The sequence below is a fragment of the Nesoenas mayeri genome (genome assembly GCF_963082525.1).
Source record: "Nesoenas mayeri genome assembly, chromosome: 3".
In the NCBI taxonomy this organism is placed as follows: domain Eukaryota; kingdom Metazoa; phylum Chordata; class Aves; order Columbiformes; family Columbidae; genus Nesoenas; species Nesoenas mayeri.
This window is the reverse complement of record NC_137544.1, coordinates 47,741,694-47,765,273: the sequence shown is the minus strand read 5'-3', so window position 1 is coordinate 47,765,273 and position 23,580 is coordinate 47,741,694. Positions and strand designations below refer to the sequence as shown.

Here is a 23,580-nt window from a genome sequence, read left to right as displayed (position 1 = left end):
ATTCCTTCCAGATCCTTTGCCCTTTAATACTTTTTGTTTCATTGTACACATTACAGAACTGGCATATAGAAAAACCAGGCACTAGTCATTGAAAGTCAGCCTCTTGGTTTCAGTGAGCTCAAATAAGAAGAAAATTGGGTTGTGGTCTCTAGGCAGCTGTGTCACAAAACCACTTCAGGAAGAGCTATTACTGCTGAGGAAGAATAGGTAGCACTTAGGTGCCTTGAGACTATTCCAGTTGGATCTGCTCTTGCTACTTGGCCCTAGAAGACAACCAGAGAAGAGGGGTTAGAGCTTGAGACTGAGCAGCCTGGGGTTTGCTTTTATTCCTGCTGTGTGAACAGGGCATTTAAGCTTGGGCACATGCTCCCTTGCTTTGATTTGTTTTGAATCAAGTCACATAAACCAGTTGGGGATGTTTTAGAAATCTGCTATTTCAATGGACTTTGAGACATTCAGAGAAAATACACTTACTGATATTTAAGCTAAAATAAAGTAACTTAAGGGCTTAAATTCATATATGGATGTATTCTGTGGAAGCAGAAACACTTCAACATTTGCTATGCTCTAATTCCAGTAGAGTGGTAGGTCTGCAGAACAAAGTGCTTTGTAACAGAGAGGGAGTACTTGTTCTCTGTTCTTTAAATCCGTGCAAGTGCAGACATGTTTAGTGCTTCAGTTGAATGACAGCCTGAGAAACCCAGAAAACTGAACCAATGCAAAAATTTAGAATACATGAGCATTTTTGAGATTTTTTTTTCTGTCTTTTTAACATGAGAAAGCCACAACGATTGTAGCTGCTTCTGCAGTAGATAAATGAATAAAATAGGAAAGCCTGTAATGCCACATGTAGAAAAGGTGTTGGATTTGTGAGATTATTTTTTTGGAAAATAACCATATTTGATCACTACTCTTTATTTCTTAATCCCTTCATTTCCAAAAGCTACCCATCTGATGAGGGAACTACAGTAGCTACTGCATTTAGCAGAACTGAAAATATGCCTTTTAAGCTGACTGCGTATCAGTTTAGTGATAAATAACTTGTCCTGCGAGGCCAGTTGTGCCAGTCATTGTCGTTAAAAGTCCCAAACAAGGGAACTCCAAATTTGTAGCCTGTCAGTGTTACCACCAGTGTGGTTTTGCTGTCGGTGACCTTTAAAGGGGAAGTAGGAACCAGACACAGCGAGCAGAGCAGCCGCAGCAGTGCGAGGCCTCTGACACTGGTAAGTGCCCACGTCTCCCTTGGAAATGTAGTGTGAGCTGCTTGGATGCTTTGGGGCATGTGAGCCTATAAGAATACAGAGATCTAAATTGGTATTTTTAATGTCATCTTGAAATGTATACAGTAGTATACTAAGCTGAATTCTTCAGCGCTGGCGTGTTGCGGGGAGGCGGTTAATTCTACTAGGAGGCTGAATAGTTTTCAGTGCACTGCTCATTGTGCCTTTCTTAGCCCTAAGCTTGGATACAAATGCACTTAGATTATGTGAAATGATTGCTTGATTGTCTAGGAAAATGATACCCCCAAAAAAGGTCACCCCAGACTCATTTCCCTTCTCTGGTTCCTTCCTTTAGATTGTTTTATATTGCATTACAGTGTGTGATTTTCGTTCAGTTTTGTTTGGATCTAGTGGTATTTAGTGCTTAATCAAGACACAGATTATTCACATGAAGGTGTTAATCCAAATGTGGTTTAGTGAAGTAAATCAATAATTATATTTTCACTTTGTGGTGACTTGTCTGTGACAAAATGTTCTTTTTGCCATTTAGAGGAGGCTGAAGTAGGTATGTAAATAAGTCTTCCTGGGAGATAAAACATTTGATATTGGTACTGACTGTACTTGAGGGGAGCAAAATGAGTCACTGTGCTAACACCAGGGAAGAAGTCTGAAGGTTGTGGTTCATAGCTGGAACTCAGCTTGCAAATCCTGAATGACTGAAAATTAAAAGTTCGGTAACAGTCCCCCTACTCATCTCACAGAACTATAACTGAGTTTTGGGAGAGGTTTTGTGATAGGCGGCAGAGCTCTAGCTTCCAGGAGCCAGCAGTGCGGGAGGAACGGGGCTGTGAAAAAGCATTTTAGGTGTACTGTGGAGCAGGAGCTACCATGAGGCTCCTTTTCTAGAGAGAGGCCCTGTGTCTCAGCTTCTAACTGTGCTTCAGTGTTTCTAGGTGGAATTTCTGATATTGGGTGTCTGTTTGAAAGCAACTCTTTTTTTCTTCACTTACATTTTGAAGAGGTTCAGAACCAAAGTAGGTGATGGTCTGCTACCAACAGAGGTTGTGCACATTGTACTTTGCATTTGCAGTTCCATTTTTGATCTGAAGCTTTTGCTTGAATTTGATAGGAATGCTATTCTTGACAAGACTCTTCAAAAATTACCTAAAAGGGGGCTTGATTGACAGAGTCTTGAGATATAGAAAAGCCATTAAAAGAGTGAGGTTTTATGTGCTTGTGGTTTTAGAGTGGTCTCTTCATGTATATGTGTGTGCAGTACAGATTTTTGGTCTGGTTGGCATTGTGGCATTGGATGTACTAAACAGGCCAGGCTGGTGAGAGGGAATGGTAGCTGGAAAGTATATAATTAAGTTTGCAGACTTGTCTCATTAACTCTTCTGTCTCAGCTCTGAAGAGCTGGTTTTTGGTGTGAATTTGCATAAAGCGTATTTCCTGGCTCAGAAGTCTCTGAAAAGGCACACAGTCTGGTGGTCAGAGCATTACCCTGTGGCTTGAGAGATCTCAGCTCAAGCCGCCAGTCTTCTGTAGCAGCCTCTGTTAGACAAGTAGCTTTTCTGTTTCTTAGTTGTTTAGTTGTTTTTATTTGTTCGTTTGTTGTTTTGTTTGTTTGTTTTTTCTAAATGGCAGATAATACACTTGCCCTACCTCACAGGAATGTTGGATGAATTAAATACCTCAGACGAGATGCTCAGATAGGCAGTGATGAGGGACATGTAGATTCAGAAATGGTAGGTATGTGGTGAACATAGTTCCCATGGAAATAATAATAGTGGCTGTACAGAAATGCAAGTTACATTGCATAAAGGGAAGGAGGAGGCTTTGCTGTGATTTCTGAGGTCGTCTCCGCCAGCACAGCGATACAGCATTTATATGGCTGCTTCTCTGTCAAGGTATATCTGGAAGGTGAGCGGTGGGATGGATTGCCACCTGTGGAGGTCCACCTCCCTCCATTAGCTGTGAGCTTCTGGGTGTTGAAGGTGAAATCTGTTCCACCCTCAGTGCTCAGCTTTGCAGTCTGAGTGTTATGTTCTGGCTTTGAAGATGGAGTGCCTCTGATGCATTATTATTATGTATTATTTGAACCTAAAGCCTCAGTTGTGGTTGGCTTTCTGCTGAGCTTGGAGCTGCGTTCAGCTACAGAGTTTCTAGGCTGAATGGAATTTGGTGTGGCAAGGTTAACAAACAGGAGGAAAGAAGTCAGGAGAAGTTAGATGCAGAAAACACACAACTAAGTAGGTCACTTTGCTGTGCCACTCGGTGGTCTGGAATTGCATAGAAGTTGCTTGTACATTTGTAATAACCAAATAAATAGTGCTTGCGTGAAACTGCTGCTTGTCCTAGACCCCAGCTGCTTCACCAAGTGCTTGTCAGTGCTCCAGGTGAGATGATTCAGGAGATATACTGGTAGCAGCCAGAGATGCTGGATATTTCTCGAGTACTAGGAGAACTTGATTAAATGCTGCTCCTGAAAAAAAGAGAAGAGAGTTTTTAAAAGGTCTGCTATAGCTTGTAACTAAAGAGTAACAATTTTCAGAAGCTTTTCAGTGGGTCAGAATTTGTACGACTCTCGTGACTGTGGTTACCATGCATGTTATGACAAGAAGCTTATTTCTGTTCTCAGCACCACCTGGAAGAAACATATTTACCTCTGTTTTGCAGATGGGAAACCAAGGCTCATCTTCACAAATCCTTTGCAACATCTCTGTCGGAACAGACACTTGAACCCAGGCTTCTCAAATACTAGGCTGGTGCTGTGATTTCTAGGAGACACTTTCTTTCCTGAGGGAAAACAAAAGCCAACTTCTTCAATAACCAAAAAAACCCTAAATCACTTGGCAGAGAGGGTTTGTTCTTTACTGAGGGATCATAACCTGTTATATGCAGCATAACAATAGTAGTTTGACCTCTGTGTGCTTTAAAAAAAGGCTAAATGTATTGATACTGATGTATGTTAGATTGTGAGGCAAAATATGTTAGCAGCTTGCTGATCTCAGGTTCAGAAATCTTGGGTGTTTTTTTCTTTTTATAACTGTTCTGGGAAAGAAGGCTGAAATGTGCCTGTTCAGGAATTGAACTTGAAGGTATTTATCTTGAAGTGCTTGAGTTGGCAGACAACTGCAGACATCTGCTAAGTTAAATGATGTGTACAGGCTTTTTTTTCTTGCTGTCATTTGGATGTAAGATGCTTCTCTAATTTGCTAGGGTAGCTGTAGCTGAGAAAAGCAGCTGTGCTAGGGCTGTGAGGAGAGCGAGTGTTTTTAAGATACAAATTCTGTCCTACAAGTGGCATTGCTGGAGACTTGGCTGACAGGCAGAATTTGTAAGTGTTGGGACTCAGCAGGAAAAACCTACATCGCAGACTTTACTGTCACAGGGAAAATGTGAATTCTAGTGTAAGAGCTACCCTCAGATCTTGCTTTATCCAAATAAAACTTGAGAAATGGAAGCACCTGACATGGGGTAGAAGGAGACGGTCAGAGTCTGATGGGCTTTGGTAGTTCTGACTTAGACCTGTGCTGATTGTTTCTGTCTCACTGAAGCTGGTTTTTAATCTTAGGGGAAAGTTCAGGGAAGGGTAACTGATTAATAAAATTGCTTCTCATGCAAACAGAAACCTCAGCAAAAGGCAGGAAAAGTGCAGTGGTGAGTGAGACCAGTATTGCTTGTTTGTAACAACCTTTAGCTATGGCGGGGGGGAGGGAAATGTAGCAAAGTTTAAAACTGAATTTGACAAGCAGTTTTTAGGGGACTCCATTTGCACTTGAGGCATAAAACAGCTAAAGGTGCCCCTCTGCTCTGTCTAGCCTGAACTGGCTCAATATACAGTATTTATTTATTTACCTAAATGTTGCTAAGGACCTGAATGGTGTTGGTGTCATCAGAAAAGGGAATGGTCTGGCCTGTGGAACGGAGGCGATGGATGTGTTTTTAAAAAGCAGGGTAGAGGGAACAGATAAGAGCCCAAATGGTTAGTTTATATATAGCCTAGTGTTCAGCACTCAGTTCCATCCCCAGCTTTAATCGCAGGTCTCCCTCCATCTGTAAGAGCACAGTGCCATCAGCTGCCCTGTCGGGAGCTGCTTCGGGTGCTAGGGCTCCCATCTTTCCTGGGGAAGCTGTCCCACTGGCCATGGAGCAGTCACAGGATAGTTTGGATTGGAAAGGACCTTCAAAGGCCATCTAATCCAACCACGTGCCATGAGCAGGGACATCTTGAACTAGATCAGGTTGCTCGGAGCTCCATCCAGCCCCTCAGGAAAGCTGGTTTGTGGGTGAGTGCCGCACACCCTGGGGAGGAGCCTCCATAGCGATTGTGCTTCCCAGTTGGGACAGTGGTGGGCATGTGCAAACATGTGAGATGGGGCTGTGTCCTGGCTTGGTACATCCCCCATGGACCCTGCTGTCCCCTGTCTGGGGGCTGTTCCATGCCAAACACAAGAACTGCCCATGACCCCATGGCTCCCACCCTTGCCAAGGGAACGGTTTAACAGGCAGGACACTAATGCACCCAAGTCTCCTGCACACCTCGCTCCTTGGCTGCACCAAGGGCCCAGGGTGCAGTAGGTCTGGCAGGAAGGTACGTCTGGCTGAGACGGCAGGTCATGAACTGCTGGGAGGTTTCCAGCCTCCCTCCTACTTGCTGGGCAACACCTCCGCTGAACCGTGTGTGAGGATGTGGCTGCTGCTCTTCTGATGGAGCAAAACCCCCTCCCTCCTGACGTGAATAGCTTTTTATCCTGTTTCAAAAAGAAAGCAGATGCAAATGTAGATCAGGTACTTTAAGCAGTTTAAGAGCTCTTTGAGGTTGGGAAAAAGAAATCTGATTAGGGTTACAGCTGTTTCATTTCCTGACAGATGCACAGAGTGTTATGTGCTGGCGTACTGCGGATGTACACACACACATATCAGTCTCGTTTTATATCAGTGGCATAACCACACAGCAGCCGGCTGTGTACTGAACTCCTTGTCCTGGACACCCTGCCAAAATATGCTTTATGCAGAATTTTCTGTGAACCAGGTTGTAGTGTGTGTGTGCATAAAAAATTTGTGTGTGTTTTCTTCAGTTGGCAGGGCCTTTGTTGTTGAGGTTTTTGTTGCTGGAGCGAGGCAGTACCCCATAAACAAGCGTGGCTAATTTTAAAGCACTTCTATTAAAGATGATTTGCATTTGTACAAATGGTACTAGTAAAAGCACCCGTGTAAGAGTACTGTGAGTACCCAAGTAAACCCAGCTCTGAAGGGAGAATTCTTTTCTTTCTTGCAACCACAGCTAAAAGGCTGTTTATAACTAAATGCTGAGATGGTGTAATTTTCTTTTCTAGGAACTTGGGATAAGAATTCCTAGACCACTGGGACACGGACCAAGCAGATTCATCCCTGAGAAGGAGGTGTGGTAGTGTTTTCAAGTACACAGTGAACTTTATGCTTTTAAGGAACACCCTTTTAGTAGTAACCCACATTTGGTTTCAGGACAGCTGCTGAGCTGCAAAACATTGTCAGTCGCGATCACATTCAGTCCTGGTGAGACTTTGGCCACAGTTCCAGTGTACAGGAGCAGTGAGAGCCCCGGGGAGCTTTGGAAATAGTTATGACCCCTCCTGTTCTGCTATCTAGCATAAGAGAAACCCAATACTGTTTTCTGTAAGAGTCTCTGTTTCCTTGTGAACATCCGGATGTAATTTCGTACTGGTCCATAAGGAACCTGCCCCCCTGCTCCGGGGTTACTTTTTCTCAAGCTGCTTCTACCATTCTGAATTATCTGAGAAGCTTCAAAGTGCTGTGGGTGAGCATTTCTGGTGCTTCTCTCCTGATTATCTGGTAAGAGAATTTGGAACAGAAAAAAAGTTAGTAGTATGCCTGTGGTTTTCTAGGAATTTTAGAGCCTTAAGCTTCAATTTCCTTTTATTTCTCTTTTGTTGCCTTAGCAAGATTTTTATTTCCCTCTTTTTTTCCTCAATGAGAAGAATTATTCACTTACCTTGTTATTATAATAAACTATGTCAGATCAATTCAAGAAAGTGAAGGTGAGACAGTCAAAAGTGAGAACTTGGTGTTGCACAAGACAAAGTGTAAAGGCAAAAATCTCCTTTTGCTTTTACAACCACTTGTGATCTCCTAAATGAGAGTTATTAAGGGGATTTATGTGCCATGCCTTATGTGCACTGATTTAATGCCATTAATAGATTTATAACATAATTCCTTTTGCTGCGGGCTCTGGGTGCTCTAGTAATATATTTGTTTACTATTTTATTGGTGCTTCTCAGACAATATTGCTAATTGCTCTTTCTGTTCAATCAGACGATTCAAGTGGGAAAGGAAGACGCCATGATGCACACGCTGTTTGCAGATTCTTTTGCCACGCTGGGCCGATTGGACAATGTTACCTTGGTGATGGTTTTCCACCCACAATATCTTGAAAGCTTTCTGAAAACTCAGCACTATCTACTGCAAATGGATGGTCCGCTCCCGCTTCATTACCGACACTACATCGGGATAATGGTATGCTGGAACATAAAGCAGCAAGCAGAAAAAGCCACTTTGGCAACTCTCTCTGGTCTTGTTTTATGGAGGTTATTACTGTGTTTTGCAGTTTCTAGTTGGAAAGGCATTTCAGTAGGAGCTAAGGGGAAAAGCAGAGTAGGTTTGTTTGTGTCTGGTTTACAAATTGTTTCATAAGATCAGTTCTTTGTGTTCATAGTTTTGGTAGGACTGTGAGAAAGAGGGGGAAAAAAATCCGTTATAAAAATAAGACAGTTGTTTATTTTTAGTTTCCTTAATATCTCAGAAACTCTTTTCCAAGAAAGCTTGTTTTTGTGTGTCTTGTTGAATACACCTCCCTCTAGTTCAATAGTTCCATCATCTGTTTCTGAAACTCTAAATTCTAAGAAAGTTTTTTGCCAGAGGTGGTTGGTTTCATAATTTCCAAACTGCCTTGTCTGCTGAAGTTGAATTCAAGTTTTGGGCTACATGTTAATTTGATGGGGGAAGCATTACTGTTTGAATAAATGATATGGCATCTGTTCTTTGCTGAAAAGCTGCCTTTAGTCTCTCTCGCTGTGTATGTGTTTTAAAACCTGCTTTTGTTTTAGCTGGTAAAGATTCACCCAGGGGCAGCCTTGCTTCTTCCCTGCTGGAGACTACCATGCAGTATGGATTATTTGCTTCAGGACATACAATGAGTCCATGCCTGTACATGCCCTGCATGTAGGCATGTTGCAGCTGTAGTCAGCATTGTTATAATGTATATGAATGAGGAATATTTAAGTTGTGAGAACAATAATCAAAAGAGGCTGATGTGTTCATCTCATGTTTTTTTACTTCAGCCTTTGATCACTGCAAGTCTTATTCTTGAGTGTTTTGAGGAAGTGATGACTTACAGTATTTATCATAAAGCACTGATTTACTGCAATTGTTTTCTGTATCACAATTGCATTTTCCTTGCTAGGCTGCAGCACGACACCAGTGCTCTTACCTGGTTAACCTCCATGTGAATGACTTCCTTCATGTTGGTGGAGACCCTAAATGGTTGAATGGCCTGGAAAACGCACCTCAAAAGCTGCAAAATTTAGGAGAACTGAACAAAATGTTGGCTCATAGACCATGGCTTATCACCAAGGAACACATCGAGGTAAATGTTTCATGGAGTATTGTGAATGTGCCTTTATTTGTCAGTAAATGCAGTCACAGATTCTTAGGGGGTTAAGAGCCAGACAGGGTGAGAGATGTTCTGCATTACTGACTCCCATTTCAGTGTTACATCGCTGTGATACCACGTGATATAATATCTCTTATGTCCTCCTAAAACTAGCATGACCATGACTGGTCTTAGATGGCTAAGAAATTTAATTTACAACACACTGACATGTCAGAATTCTGTTGGTGCGATGGGCATCTGCTGAGATGTGCGCTTCCTTCAGCCCTGTGCTCTCAATAGCCAGACCCCCCTGAGCACTCCGGAGATGCTGCCAGAGGTCAGGCTGAACACCCCTCACCACATTTTTGTCTCAGCTGCTGCTGGTTTGTCCACACATTCGGTTTCCAGACTGGGTTGGAGGGAGCAGGCTGGCAGAACAGCCCAGGGGAGCTGGTGGCACAGGCCAGCCAGGACCGCAGCACCAGCAAGCCACCACGCAGCTGCTTCTGCTGCCCCCTCCTCTGAGGGCCACCAGCTTCGAGCGTGCTGCAGCGTGTATGCGGTGACGGCAGCTCTCGTGGCAAGGGCATGCCTGGCCCTGGTTATGGAGCAGCTGCTCCTCCTCCTCTGCTCTTTAACCTTGACAAGGAGGAGCTGGGTGCTGGGACTCTCAGTGCTGTCTGCCGGGTAGAGAGGTGGTGGCAGGTCTTGCTGGGAGGCAGGACGCTGGGCTGTGGGGGAGGATGCACGCTCTGTCAGAAGGCCCCAAACTTCCCCCACTTTCCTGCCTGAAGGGGAAGTTGGGGTTTGAAGTTTCTTGTCGAATGTAGAGCATTCCACCCACAGGGACAAGATGGAGGGAGCCTGCCTCCGATGCCAGGTTGTTACATATCTGGTTCACAAGGAATTGCCAAGTCTTTCTGAGACCATAAAGACCAGTTGAAGAAACATGTGACTGTTGTGGTTGCATCTTTGTCGGAGGTGTGAAATTTCAATGCAAGTCAGTCTGGCCTTGATACAAACCATATGGTACAAAATAGAAACCTCAGCTGATTCGATACCCGAGGGCCAGAGAGGGGAGAGAAGTCATCTCCTATGTGGCTTAACCACGTGAGGCTGTGGCTGGCACATAACCTGCTAACGGGACACTGAGCACAGTAACAGCAGAAGAGAGTTAGGAAGTGAGTGTGGACGTTGGAAAAACAATTCTATCTGGTAAAGAAATGCATTGGTCACCTGCACTAAGGTGAGATCATTTGAAGGGCTTCAAAATTAATACTTTTAATCTTGCGTTGTTTTTAAAGCAACTTTTGAAGACTGAAGAGAACAGCTGGTCCCTGGCAGAGCTGATCCACGCGGTCGTTCTCCTCACACACTACCATTCCCTTGCTTCCTTCACCTTTGGTTGTGGGATCAGTCCAGAGATCGACTGCGAAGGGGGTCACACCTTCAGGCCCCCTTCCGTCAGTAACTATTGCATCTGCGATATCACAAATGGTTACCACGGGGTGGATGACATTCATGCTAGCCCAACTGGAAGTATCCCAGTAAGTATTAGTCTGAACAAAACAATCTCTGTTGATAGTAGTTTCTTGGTAAACTTAACACATGGAGGGTGCCCGGGTCTTCATGCAGTGGGAGTGGGATTGAGTAGCCTAACCCAGATGAGGGCGGCGCCATTGAAAAGATAAATTTAGTGGAATCTGAAATGACACTGGTAAAATGGGAGAAGCTACCCAAGGGAGAGACGATACAGTCTCTCAGTTGTCTATTTTTATTGGTCTCTTGTCATTCAGGTAGACAAACTGAGATGAGTCCTGGCTTTTGGGAGTTCATGATACATGTCCTGAGCAGCAGTGGCCAGGAATGCTTTTTTCTCATGGGTCCAGGGGAAAGTCCTTTCTTCTTTTGATTCCAGTCTTTGTTGCCTTGAATTGTTTGTCATACATCACACCACAGATCATTCACAATTTTCTGACTCCGTTTCTAAAACAGTGTTTCCTGCCTGCAGCACTTATGCTCACTGATCTGTACTTGCTTCCACTTAGTGAAAAGCATGACGTGAACTAAGCATTGCTTTAAGAACAGTGAAAACAGGATATTTTCAGTGCAAGTTCCTTGCCTGTGAGATTTTACAGCAGTGGTGTGGGTGGCATTTGAATTTTGTCTGATGGAGCTTGCTGGTTCTCTGAAGGAGCAAACCGACTGCAAAAGGCAAGAGAGGAAAGGGGTAGAACTGTATAAATGGAAGATAACTTTGTTTTGCTTTGTGGTGATGGATTTTTAAAAGGCCAGGTATTAAATTAATAGTGTGGTGTGGCATTAAAGCAGCTCTTGTGAAATAAGATTATCTTGCACTAGCTTTCCTTTGAGGCTTCATTAAATCTGCACTTATACTCACTCTTCCTTTCTCCTTCAACGTGTCTATTCTCTATGAGCAGAGAAGGGGAAAAATACAGTTGGGCAGTAAATTGTGGTTACTTCCTCTATCAGAATTTCTGTTACAGCTCCTTGTTTTTTAGTTGTTAAATCTTTAGATTAAGTAAGAGAAATTATTTTAATTTTACCATGAGAACCACTTGTTCCAAAAAGCTGTGATTCTTAAAATGTGCTAAAAATTCCAGGGATCTAATTGAAAAAAGATGATGACTAAACGTGTACTGTTGGGTCAGTACTGATTTTGTTCAAGAACTGTTTTTGTCAAAAAATCGGTGTTTAAAGATGTAAATGAAGAATGTAGTTCACATTTAATTTTTCTGGCTTGATAGTTTCTGCCATCATTGTCAGCTCTTGTTACATGGAAATTAAATGGTTTTCTCTCCTTTTAAAGTCTACAGAGTCTGTCTGTGAAGTCGAAGCTCTTATGGAGAAAATGAAGCAGCTACAGGAGTGTCGAGATGAAGAGGAAGCCAGCCAAGAAGAGATGGCTACACGTTTTGAAAGAGAGAAGAGAGAAAGCATGTTCGTGTGTTCTTCAGGTAGGAAAGATGTGTAAATATATTTATTTAGACTTTTCTAAATGACTTGAAGAGATACTTAGCACAGCAAAAGGGGGGAAAAAAAGCGTTATTAGATGTCTCAAAAACATTATCAGTTCTTTGAAGGGATCAAGATTAGGGGTGCCTTGTTTTCTTCCAGGAACACTTTTAAAAGCAAAGTAGTGCCATGATTTGTGGCTTTTCTCAAACACACCATAACGCCTACTGACCAATATGATGTTTAATAAAAATGTCCAACTGAAATGGAATCTCCCTCTAAAGAGATTTTTTGGGCGATTTAAGCATCTCCAAAGATGATGTAAAAAGTCCTGAACACACTTAGCTATTTAAATGTATGAAACATTACTTTTCAGATAATTGAGAGTAACTTCATCTGTTACAAGCTTAGGGTTGTGGTGGGCTCTTCAGCAGAGTTTCCTCTAAAACTTGGCAAGGAAGTCTTAGAGGTCTCTTTTTTTAATTAGCCCTCTGTTCCAAAACAGATTTTCCCTTGATGTTTTTACAGAGCCTTGAGTTAGGAGCAGTGTCCCCTAGACTTAGAGGACAGGGAGTGATAGAAGAAAGAAGGAAAAGATCTTTGTCTGTAAGAAATAATCTGAGTGTTTTTCGTGGTGTTTCCTCTAAAAACTATAGTTGGAGTCACACTGAGCTGTACCAAAGAGACTTAATACAGGTGGTCTAGCGAACCTATGCGTTTATTTAAAAAGCACAGAAACTCCCATTCTTCTGTAGGAGTTCCACTAGCTCACTTCCAGTTTGTTCTTACTGAAATTGTGTGAAATTCTGTTTGAAATTAACAGAAGATGAAGAATCGGCACCAGCAAGAGACGTGTCTCGTCACTTTGAGGACACCAGCTATGGTTACAAAGACTTCTCCAGACATGGAATGCACGTGCCTACCTTTCGTGTTCAGGTAACAAGGACGGGGCTGTCAGGAGGTTTAGTGCCCAATCTGTTTGTTGTGCCAAATACCAAACCTGGAGATGACTGTGCTGTAATTGACTGCCCCATGGATGAGGAGGCTTAAAGCAAGGAAATGAACAACTCCCCTGCCCCACCCCAGATTATCTGCCCTGAGATAAATGACCTTAAAGCACTAGGCCTTCACAAGTTCTTTTCTGAAATGCTCCATTCTGCCTTTTTACTTGTTCTAAGGATTATTCTTGGGAAGACCACGGTTATTCCTTGGTTAATCGTCTTTACCCAGATGTGGGACAACTACTTGATGAGAAGTTTCATATTGCTTATAATCTGACTTACAACACAATGGCCATGCACAAAGATGTGGATACCTCAATGCTGAGACGAGCAATTTGGAACTATATTCATTGTATGTTTGGAATAAGGTCAGTTTTACTACTTTTGTTCTATATATGTCAGACTTGTTAGCATTGGCTTTTTTTTTAGGTTCTCAAATTGAAGCAAAGCTATTTTTTAAGCAAGCATACATGTCTTTTCAAACATATTTTTATTTATGGGAAAGGGCCTGTGGTGCTACAAATTACACAATAACTTATTTTGCTATAGAAACTTATGAACAATGCAAGTGAAAGAACTGATTCTTGAAAATGAAAGTGTTTCTTCTTTCAATTCCGAACAGATACGATGATTATGACTATGGTGAAATTAATCAGTTGTTGGACCGCAGCTTTAAAGTCTATATCAAGACTGTGGTTTGCACTCCTGAAAAGACCACAAAACGAATGTATGATAGCTTCTGGAGGCAGTTTGAACACTCTGAGAAGGTACGGTTTGCATGTGTGCTGAGGGACATGGGCAGTAGATGCATTTGCCACGCTAACAGCCACAGCTACCCAGACAGCACTTCAGCGTCAGCTGATGTTACCAGCATTCTTCAGTAAATCCCTTAGGAGGTGTAGTACTTCCCAGGCTGAAATTGTTTTTCTTTTCCTACAGCATGTTTGCTAGCTAACAGACTGTGCAAGCTCTGAAGTGTATGGGGATGTTAGAGGTGTAAATGGCGCAGCGTCCCTGCCACTGCAGCTTTTTCCTTCACTGTTGGTCGGTGCTGCCTGTGGCCCAGAGAGGCAGGGAAGCAATGCCAGACCCATCTCTTGGCCTCAAGGCCAGAGCAGCTTGTGTGCTGGCCCAAGGTCTTTGCAGTACCACCAGCATTTTGAGTGTGGCCCCAAAGCAGTTATTTCGTGTTAAAGCCTTAAGTTCTGCTGCTGCGTTACAGTGATATTGCTTGCTATTAACACTTGGATGTCTACTCTGCCAAGTTCACATCCTCCAGTTTTTGTCTGGAAAAATATTTCTAAGCCCCACTTAAAATGGATGCAGATATAGTGCTGAAACTTAAGTGCACTTTAATTAGTGTACATATCATCAGAGACTATTTCTTGCTGAACTTGTGCAAATAGTTTAGAGGTACTCAATTGTAATAGGGGTGATATAACTACAATGATTTAAGCTTGATCAAGTAAAATAGTACATGCTTGTTTTGGTTAGACTATTAGAGATGAGATTTTTCAAGCTCAAAACCCCTTCTTTATAGTCCAAAACTTTGCATCTTCATAGCTATCAAAATCCAAGGCTTGTATGTGTTATAGAGTGCAATCACTATCCACCCTCATGGAAATAATGAGAATGAAACCAAACATGGCCATTACACACCAGAATAAACTCGCAGCCTACCTGCTGCGAGATGATACTTTTCACACCTCCCTGCCCTCCCCCACACCCAGTTTCTGGTCTCATCCTCAAAGACATATAGAAATGACACTGAGGAGATGAGCTGGGGAACAAAACTTCTTAGCTATGGCAGCTACTAAACACCTCTGTCTCAATAAGGATAATAGTTTTAATGGCATGTTAGAATTGTTCTTGCGCTTCACCTCAGCTAAGCGCTCCATGTTGTTCAGGTGGTAATTACCTCTGTGTTTCTCTCTGTCCCACAGGGGCACACGACCTTCTCACCTCTTCCTTTGCTAACAACCCCCTCTGCTCCACAGGTACCAACCATCCTTTTGCCTCTAACTAATAGATTAACTCAAGCTACATTTGAACTATTATTTTCAAGCTGCCAAATTTCATAGTCTGCTGCTGAAGGAGGGCTTGTGTGCTCGAGAGCTTGTCTGTTTTTTTTCCAGCTAAACCAGTCGGTCTACTAAAGGATGGCTGCCTCTTCCTATGAACCTGCTCAGGTGTGCCTGTGAGCCGCTGCGGTGCTGGGCTGCAGCACTACGGGTTCAGCCTGTCCCCTGCGCAAGCTTTACCCATAGAGCTTGGTGTCTGGGAAGCTGAAATGCGAAGTGCTCCTTCATCGCTATTGTGAACTAATACCAAAACCACGGCCTCCACAAACTGCCTTTTGCTGGAGCACATCATTGCGAGCACACTGTTAAAGCCTTACTTCTTTTCTTTCCCCAAGGTCCATGTAAATTTGCTTCTGGTAGAAGCTCGGATGCAAGCCGAACTACTTTATGCTCTGAGAGCTATTACTCGCTATATGACCTGATGTCTCTGACTGTCTGTCGACCTCGGAATGTTCTGCAGCTGCAGTGTGGCAGAAGAGGATGCGAAGCCTCAGGACCAACGGTAGCTCTAAGTTAAGATGCCCATTGTGCCATAACTCCTTTAGTTTCAGCTATTTCAGTGTTTGGAATATCCCTGCTGCCACTCGGCAGTGAGCGCTTGGCAGTTGAAAAGACAGGGTTGTGCAGAAGTGCTGCCTGCTCATGGTATTTTGGCTTTAGACAGCACGGGACACTCTGTGAACTTGTGGCAATCTAGCAAATGATAGATATATAGATCTTGTGTTAAGGCAAATACTATGGGAGCTGGAGCGTGACCAGAAGTGGGACGTGATGACATTTGCTTTCCCTACGAGAATAATTTTAGAAAATCTTGTTGCTGCTATTTGTGCTGGTGGAGTGAACAGATACGGGCTGTTCCAGTTAAGCTAAAAGTGAAAGTGAGCACTGCTATTGTCTGAGCCTTTATTGTGTGTGGTTTCAAAAAATGCCTTGTTATTTAGATTTCTTCTTTTAATGGGGACTAAACCTCTTCTGTCCACACGGATGATTTGAAAGATAGCAGTCAATTTTCTCAAATAGTTTAGCCTTAAAATGCTACAGGACATTTGTTCAGCATTATTGGGTGAGCTCCAAAGTACAATGGTCTTCCTATGGAAAGAAGGGGCCTTGGGTCCTCAGAGCTTTTTAGAGATCTAATGATGTGACTTGTCGAGTAGCTTTTTGTCCTGGTTTTCAAGGATGACCCAACACCTGTTCAGGAGCCAGGACAAGGTGTGGGAATGTTGTTCTAGACTGCCAAACAGTCCTACTGTACGCCATGCCCAACGCTGGTCTTACTGAGTTTTGCAGTTGCTTAAATAACTAGGCTAAAAACCATCTATTTTTAGTAAATCAAGACATGATTAAAATGCTGACATTTAATATACAGTGGTTTTGGAGAACATGAGTACTTTTGTATGAGTGTGAATTGCTTTTTAAATTTGTCAGTATTATTGGTATTTTTTAAATAAAGGTAACAACTTTTTCTCTTGGTGTTTTTCTGTGGTTTAACTTCACATTTCTATTCTTACTGGTTTACTTACTGGTTAAAAGACCATTTAAAAATATTTGAAATGGTAACTGAGCAAACATACTTGAATGACAAACCATGACTTTTTCAACTGGGTCTAAAATGATGGGAGAAAACAAAGTTTGTAAAATAGATTTAGATCTTCACTAAAACCATAGTAGGAACTCCTTTTATATGCTCCTGTTTTCATCCTTCCCACAGCCCTCCAGCCCCTCTTCAGGTAGACTCTGGCATATTGGGTTTTCTCTTTCCTCACAGGTAACAGGTGTGATATAACTGGAGATTCTAACTATATGTTTATATCATCACTTTTTTTTTCAATAAGTAGCTCTAAATGTTATTGTGAGAGTTAAACTGATTTTTTAAAATCCTCCAGTAGTGAACTTAGTTCCAAGTAGGCTGCTGATTTTCTTAGGCTAGGGCCAGAAGGGGATCAGAAGGAGGGTCAGGTCTGTGCAGTCAGACCAAGGAATGGATGGCAAGAGGCAGCAGGGAGCAGGTGGGGGATGTGCTACAAGGGGGTGACAGGCTCATGGGTTACAGAGCACTCAAGTGTCAAAACTCCTACCTGCGTAAAGGAAGTAGGAGCCTTATTTGTAAGGCAGGAAATAAATGGATTTTTCCAAGCCCAAAGACAGAATGAAGATTTCTATCCCCTGGCCTGGGTCTCAGCCCCAACTGGTTTCTCGTACTAGTTTTTGAGAACAGTTCTAAGTTTATAGTCCAAGAAGTTAAAGTATCTAAAAAGATCTAAGGGAGACAGATTAATAAACTGTCAAAACTGTGACTAACAGGAAGCAGCTGCTGTTTCCTCTTAACTAAAAATACAGGATTTTTAATGTTTCAAAACCAGAGCAAAACTTTCCTGTCTAAGGGCATATCATAAAGCCAAGCTGTGCCTAAGGACACAAAGTGTCTTTCCAGTCCGTAAATGGAGTTTCTGCAGCACCTGATTCTGCTGCTGCTTTTTTGTTGTTTTTTTTTTGGGGGGGGAGGGTCAAAAGTAGACATGAAATTTTCCAAGAAACCTAAACTGGCCGTTTCTATCCTCTGCTCTCCAGACACATGCAGGTACCCGCAGGCACTCTCCCTTGTCAAGCAGTAACCACTGCAGTGTGTGTGTGTGTGTTGTCAGTGGCTTCATACTGTCACATTTTCAAACAGCGCACTAACCACAACACACAGACAATCCTGACTACACATGGAAGGCGACTGACTTTGGGCAAAAATCCTGAAAATGTTTGGTGATTTTCCGTTAAAAATGCAGAGGCTTTTGTGTTCTTAGGTAGAAGAGAACAAGCAGAACAGGCTATTAAGCACAGTAGCAACTGAAGATGGTGGTAGGGTGAGTCTTCAAGGTTTGTGGCACAAACCCCCAAATGGTAGAGGCAGCCATAAGAGTACATCAGAAATTCAGCATTTTGGGGATTGTTCTTGTTACCCACAAGTTTTGTTCAGGGAAGGACATGGGCCAGTGCAGCTCGAGGGGAGCCACTGCTGGGTGTTGCTGCTGGGTGCCCTGGGGCCGCTGCTGCCCTCTCTGCTCTGCCCTGCAGCAGTCGCAGGCCACACTGAGCACGAACCCCGAGCTCTCACACAGCGCCTGCCCCAGCTCTGCTCTCCACTATGGGATGCCCAAATTTGCTTTGTGCCTCAAGACATGCTACACAGTGCTCCAGGCCCTCGTTTACAATCTGATCAGCAATGACGTGAATAACTAGCGTTTTCTTTGAACAAATCTTAATTACCTACATATCCACCTGGGCTTGATGAAAACATCAGTTTCAGCCTGTCTTCTGACAGATAGCGCCTGTCAATTCTGCTCAGACCTGCTGATAGAACTTGGCCATGAGGCCTTTTCCACTGCATCCCCACCCCATGTTACACAGCCTGCTCTTCACTGCCTTTCGCCTTGATGCCACTGCCAAGAACAAACGCCTCAAGCTCCCTCCCCACGGGAGTACTTACCCATTGGCCTTTAATGCCTCCCGAAAGCAAATCCAATATTTTTTCAAAGACACAAGTGAGGCATTGAAGCCATTTATCTTCTCAACTTCAGCAAAAATTTAAATGCCAAAAGGAGGAATGATAATTGAGATGTTTCTGAGCTCAGCAGAGCTGCTGTTGGAGCCAAACCTGACGGAACTGCTGAGCACCTCTCTCCTGTGGGTCGCAGCAGTGGAGGCTGCCACAGGCACTGCTCCCTCTGTGATTCACTGCGGGGCTCCCTTGCTGGTCACAAGAAATACCCAAGCTGCTGGGACAAAAAGAACATTGCATGTTTCATTAGCTTCACTGAAGTTTCCTCCTCACCGCTCCCAAAACCTGGCCCATGAGATCTCCTCTTCTTCCCTGTCCCATCAACAATAAAGAAGTCTCCAAGAATGCAGAAGCAGAGACCTAGACTAGGTGCCCTCCTGACGCACCCAGTGCAGTGTGAGGCTGCTGCCCCTCGGGATCAGATCGCTGCAGCCTCTGCACAGCAGGTTAGTCACCTGAGGTCAGGAAAGAGACAAATGGGTCAGGTCTGCAAAGCCTTCTGCAGTCAATTGGGCTGTTGCTGCTTGAGGCCAGTAATGCACATGCTGAGCTAATCCACAGGCTACAAGCAAGGACTCATATGCACTGGAAGGATGAAAACTGAGCATTAAACAAGGCAGCAGCAGTCAGAAGGAAGGTGAAGGATGTACAACCTTTTTTTTTGCCTTGTGGATGGAGACACAAGCCCAGGGGAGACAACTGGCCAAGGTGGTCTGAGAAGTAAAGGCACAGAGGTAGCTCGTGGGAATGTGGGAACAACTGAAACAAGAACATACCCAGCCATCTAAAATCTTCTCTTATATCAGGGTTATGGGTGTTTTGCCTTAAGATGTGAAGTCCCAAATCAGAAAAGCCTCTTACTGGCACAGCTGTACCTACATCCCACAAGGACCGAGGGAGGAGCTGGGATACTGTGGCCACACAGCATCAGGTAAAGAAAGGGGATCTCCAAAGGAAAAGGGAGCAACTTTCCCCAACCATTGACCACATTTAATCACATTTGGGTTAGTCTGCCAGAGAATTTAATATAAAGCAAAAGTATCCAAGTCTATAGGTGAGATGTGGCTCCTGTCATGCAACATTCTTTTACAGTGCACAGCGTTTGTTGTACCACAGAGGTCCAGCTACTCAGTGGTAAACTACCTTTTAAAAATTACAAGTTTAGCAAATTAGTTTTTGTTTCATTTTCCTAGCCAAGCAACTATGCAATTAATAGACAAATAACATGGAACAGCTGCTTGATCAGCTCAAATATATTGTAAAAAGTAATTACACATGCTAAAATTTCATACAAGCTTCTCAAAATATAGTATCCAGTATATAAATACCAGGCTTTACTGACTTTTTAAAATTTAACGTCCCATGCTCTCCAGCGTACAGGTATATTAGAAATATAAAACTGTACAATCTACACCACGAAAAAAAAAAAAGAAGACTTGATTAAAATGGAGTAATAGTCACAGTGGGAAGGAGGGATGGCTTTGAATTCTATGAAGAAGTTTTTCTGCCACAGGTTTGAATTCTCTTTCCCAATACAGTTTGTGGTAGTCCCTTAAGTCTCTGTCGAGGCTGTAATCCAACACTAGCTCTTCATCTGTAATAAAGGAAAATATCATCATCAGTTCTGAATAAAAATATACCCAACCATGTATTTTATGACCACAGCACATACAACTTATCAGTTGTGTATGTTGATGACTTAAAAACCACCCTGTGTTCAAGACAAAATCCAAGTGTCACTGTCTGAGGGACTTCAATGTAACTGAAAATAAAGGATGTTAAGGTTAATAAAACAGGTAAAAGAGTATTGCAGGTTCTTTCATTCTCACACCTCACAGGTGCAGCTAAACTGTACCTCCAAGATCAAGCATGTATTGTGACTGTCTGCCTGGAAACTAGTTGGGTTTTCATAATAACCACAGCAATTTTGCCAATGTAAGTCATCAATTCATCTAACTACAACTATGTTTTTCCTGTCAAAAATTGCTCTGTTAATCTGGTTCATGAAGACTCTTTCAAACTGTATCTGCTATCATACTTAAAGACCTTGAACCACATTAGCTACTGTATTACTGATGTCCTCCCTCCCTCACAAACTTCATAAATAAAACAACAGGGTACACTTAATAGAGACAAGCAATGCTAGGAATGAAAGGAAGTCACCACTCGTTATTCCCCCTCCATTCTGCCTGGTGGCAATGAAACCTTTACAGAAAAAAGAAATCAGTCTGCAAACAGAAGCTTGCTCCTGAATCAGGAAGCTACAAACACAACTGATAATGCCAAACAAATCACAGAATCACAGAATGATAGGGATTGGAAGGGACCTCAAAAGATCATCTAGTCCAATCCCCCTGCCAGAGCAGGAACACCCAGATGAGGTTACACAAGAATGTGTCCAGGCGGGTTTTGAATGTCTCCAGAGAAGGAGACTTCACAACCCCCCTGGGCAGCCTGTTCCAGTGTCTGTCACCCTCATTTGAAGAAGTTTCTTCTCACATTTAAGTGGAACCTCTTGTGTTCCAGTTTGTACCCATCACCCCTTGTCCTACCATTGGTTGTCACCGAGAAGAGCCTGGCTCCATCCTCGTGATATCCTTTATATATTTGTAAACATTAATGAGGTCACCCCTCAGTCTCCTCTCCTCCAAGCTAAAGAGCCCCAGCTCCCTCAGCCTTTCCTCATAAGGAAGATGCTTCACTCCCTTAATCATCTTCGTTGCCCTGCGCTGGACCCTCTCCAGCAGTTCCCTGTCCTTCTTGAACTGAGGGGCCCAGAACTGGACACAATATTCCAGATGGGGTCTCACAAGGGCAGAGTAGAGGGGAAGGAGAACCTCTCTCAACCTACTAACCAACCCCCTTCTAATACACCCCAGGATGCCATTGGCCTTCTTGGCCACAAGGGCACAGTGCTGGCTCATGGTCATCCTGCTGTCCACCAGGATCCCCAGGTCCCTTTCCCCTACACTGCACTCTAACAGGTTGTTCCCCAACTTATACTGGAAGGAACTAGTTGTTCCTGCCCAGATGCAGGACTCTACACTTGCCCTTGTTATATTTCATTAAACTTCTCCCCGCCCAACTCTCCCGCCTGTCCAGGTCCCGCTGGATGGCAGCACAGCCTTCTGGTGTGTCAGCCACTGCTCCCAACTTAGTGTCATCAGCAAACTTGCTGACAGTGCACTGTATTCCCTCGTCCAAATAATTGATGAATATATTGAATAATACAGGCCCCAGTACGGACCCTGAGGCACTCCACTAGATACTGGCCTCCAACTGGACTTCGCCCCATTGACCACGAATCTCTGGCTTCTTTCCTTCAGCCAGTTTGCAGTCCACCTCACTACCCGATCATCCAGACTGCATTCCCTCAGTTTAGCTGTGAGGATGCTGTGGGAGACTCTGTCAAATGCTTTACTGAAGTCAAGGTTTACATACAGTTTAAGAGGAGGACATTTTACATCCTTTAGGCGATAAATGGACCTAAAATGAGGATACAATCATGCACCCAATGGGCAATGTGACTTACCTTTGTCCTAGATTACAGAAGAGCACCAGATTCACAATCTGTTAAATAAATCAATCCCTGTGTAAGACAGCTTACTGCACATTCACAGCAGGAAAAAGACAACTTGGAGCTGAAGAGAAACTTCAGTTATCCACATTTTGAGTCAAACTTTGCTTAGGAAAGATGCTCAAACAGCGTCTATTCCCATTTAAAGGAGTGTCAAGCTGCCCATGCAGAGCATGTGGCCTGAGCTGCAGCAGCGAGAAAGGAAGAGACAAGGTTACTCAGGCATGGAGATGGGCTCCATTTCATAGAAAGCAGCCAGTAATGGCAAACAGTCCTGGACTTCTATGCCACTGCAGTGTTTCCAAACTACCAAAATCAAAGAGATGCCGAGGTAGAGTTCAAAAGAGGTTCTGCATGAAGAAAAGATGCCATTTAGAGGCTTTCTGTCATAAAATAAAGAGAAAAAAAACCCTACAACATTCTTTCAAGAAGGAAGACATGTCACATCTCTGCAGGAAGAAACCCTGGAATCAGAGAAAGTCCAGCCTCAGACATCAGATCTACATTTGATGGTATCATAGGATAACTGAGGTTGGACAGGACATCTGGAGCAGAGTCACCATCCATTAGGTTGCTCTGCTCCAGATGTACTGTTGAGTACTGAACATTTCCAAGGATGGAGACTCCATGGCCTTTCTGGGCAGCCTGATCCAGTGCTTGACCCCTGCCATGGTGGAAACTTCTTTTCCTAACATTTAATTGGAATTTTTCTTATTGCAACTTGTGCTCTTGTCCTATCTATGGCAGAGTAGCCCAACACATGTAAAATGAATCTCAGCAGCAGAGAAGCGAGAGACCCTGAAGAGGAAGATAAGGTGGTGTGGTTTTTGTTTTCAGGGAGAATTGCTTTGCCTACTCCTGAAATGATTCTTCTACCCAAATTAACCATCTCCTAACACTGAGCAAGAGACATTTCTCCCTTTTATTGTGCTCTCCAGAAGTTGATTGAATGTTTATGGAATCACGGAGGTCAGGAATTCCAGCCTACAAGCGCAAGGGTCAGAACCAGTTCAAAAGCTGAAGTGTTGAACCAAAGCAGTAAATTTCCCAAAGCTCAATGTGAGTAACACCAGGGATCAGCAAGGATCAGTGTCCCACACACAAGCTGTGCATCCTCAGATAATTTAATTTTCCCACGATCCTCCTCAAAACTAGCAAAATTGGATACTGGCCAAACAGTGTATGAACTGGCTGCAAGCCCAGGAACACGACAAGCACACTGGCTCTGTGTGCTACGGGGGAAGCTGAAAACGAGACTATGGACTCTGGTCTGCAAGGGCTACCCATCCCTGTAACACCAGCAAGACAGGGGCCAGGAGCTCTGGAAGCTCGTACCACGCCATGTAAGAGTTCACGTGTACTGAGAATCCAAAAATACCCTCCTCCAATTGATAGTGGAGGTAAAGGTGAGCAGAAGCAAAGCCTGCAAAAGGAGAGAGAAAGAAAGGAGGTTTCACTGAATGACCAAACAGAAGAACGTTCTGGAGACAGAAGAGCCTGGAAACACCAGCCTGCAGCAGC

At 43.4% G+C, this 23,580-nt stretch overlaps 3 protein-coding genes across 5 annotated transcripts in view; 1 reads left to right on the top strand and 2 right to left on the bottom strand.

Annotated features, from left to right (window-relative positions):
• The window catches only part of SESN1 (sestrin 1), a 79,584-nt gene extending 63,277 nt beyond the window's left edge, over positions 1-16,307 (top strand). For 2 of the 3 annotated variants that reach the window (XM_080341818.1, XM_080341819.1), the window contains exons 2-10: positions 6,563-6,628; positions 7,539-7,739; positions 8,686-8,868; positions 10,179-10,421; positions 11,705-11,852; positions 12,674-12,786; positions 13,029-13,219; positions 13,474-13,618; positions 15,268-16,307. In XM_080341818.1, the coding sequence (XP_080197944.1) occupies positions 6,563-6,628; positions 7,539-7,739; positions 8,686-8,868; positions 10,179-10,421; positions 11,705-11,852; positions 12,674-12,786; positions 13,029-13,219; positions 13,474-13,618; positions 15,268-15,354 (1,377 nt within the window). In that variant the 3' untranslated portion in view covers positions 15,355-16,307. The remainder of the gene's footprint in view (positions 1-6,562; positions 6,629-7,538; positions 7,740-8,685; positions 8,869-10,178; positions 10,422-11,704; positions 11,853-12,673; positions 12,787-13,028; positions 13,220-13,473; positions 13,619-15,267) is intronic. The other variant, XM_080341820.1, reaches the window with a different exon arrangement.
• Positions 16,308-17,347: 1,040 nt separating this feature from the next.
• Positions 17,348-23,580, bottom strand: part of FOXO3 (forkhead box O3) — a 247,925-nt gene continuing 241,692 nt past the window's right edge. The window contains exon 3 of the transcript XR_013921930.1: positions 17,348-17,358. The gene's annotated coding sequence lies outside the window, so the exon portion shown is untranslated. The remainder of the gene's footprint in view (positions 17,359-23,580) is intronic.
• Positions 19,748-23,580, bottom strand: part of ARMC2 (armadillo repeat containing 2) — a 66,832-nt gene continuing 62,999 nt past the window's right edge. The window contains exon 18 of the mRNA XM_080342082.1: positions 19,748-20,076. Within this exon, the coding sequence (XP_080198208.1) occupies positions 19,940-20,076 (137 nt within the window). The 3' untranslated portion in view covers positions 19,748-19,939. The remainder of the gene's footprint in view (positions 20,077-23,580) is intronic.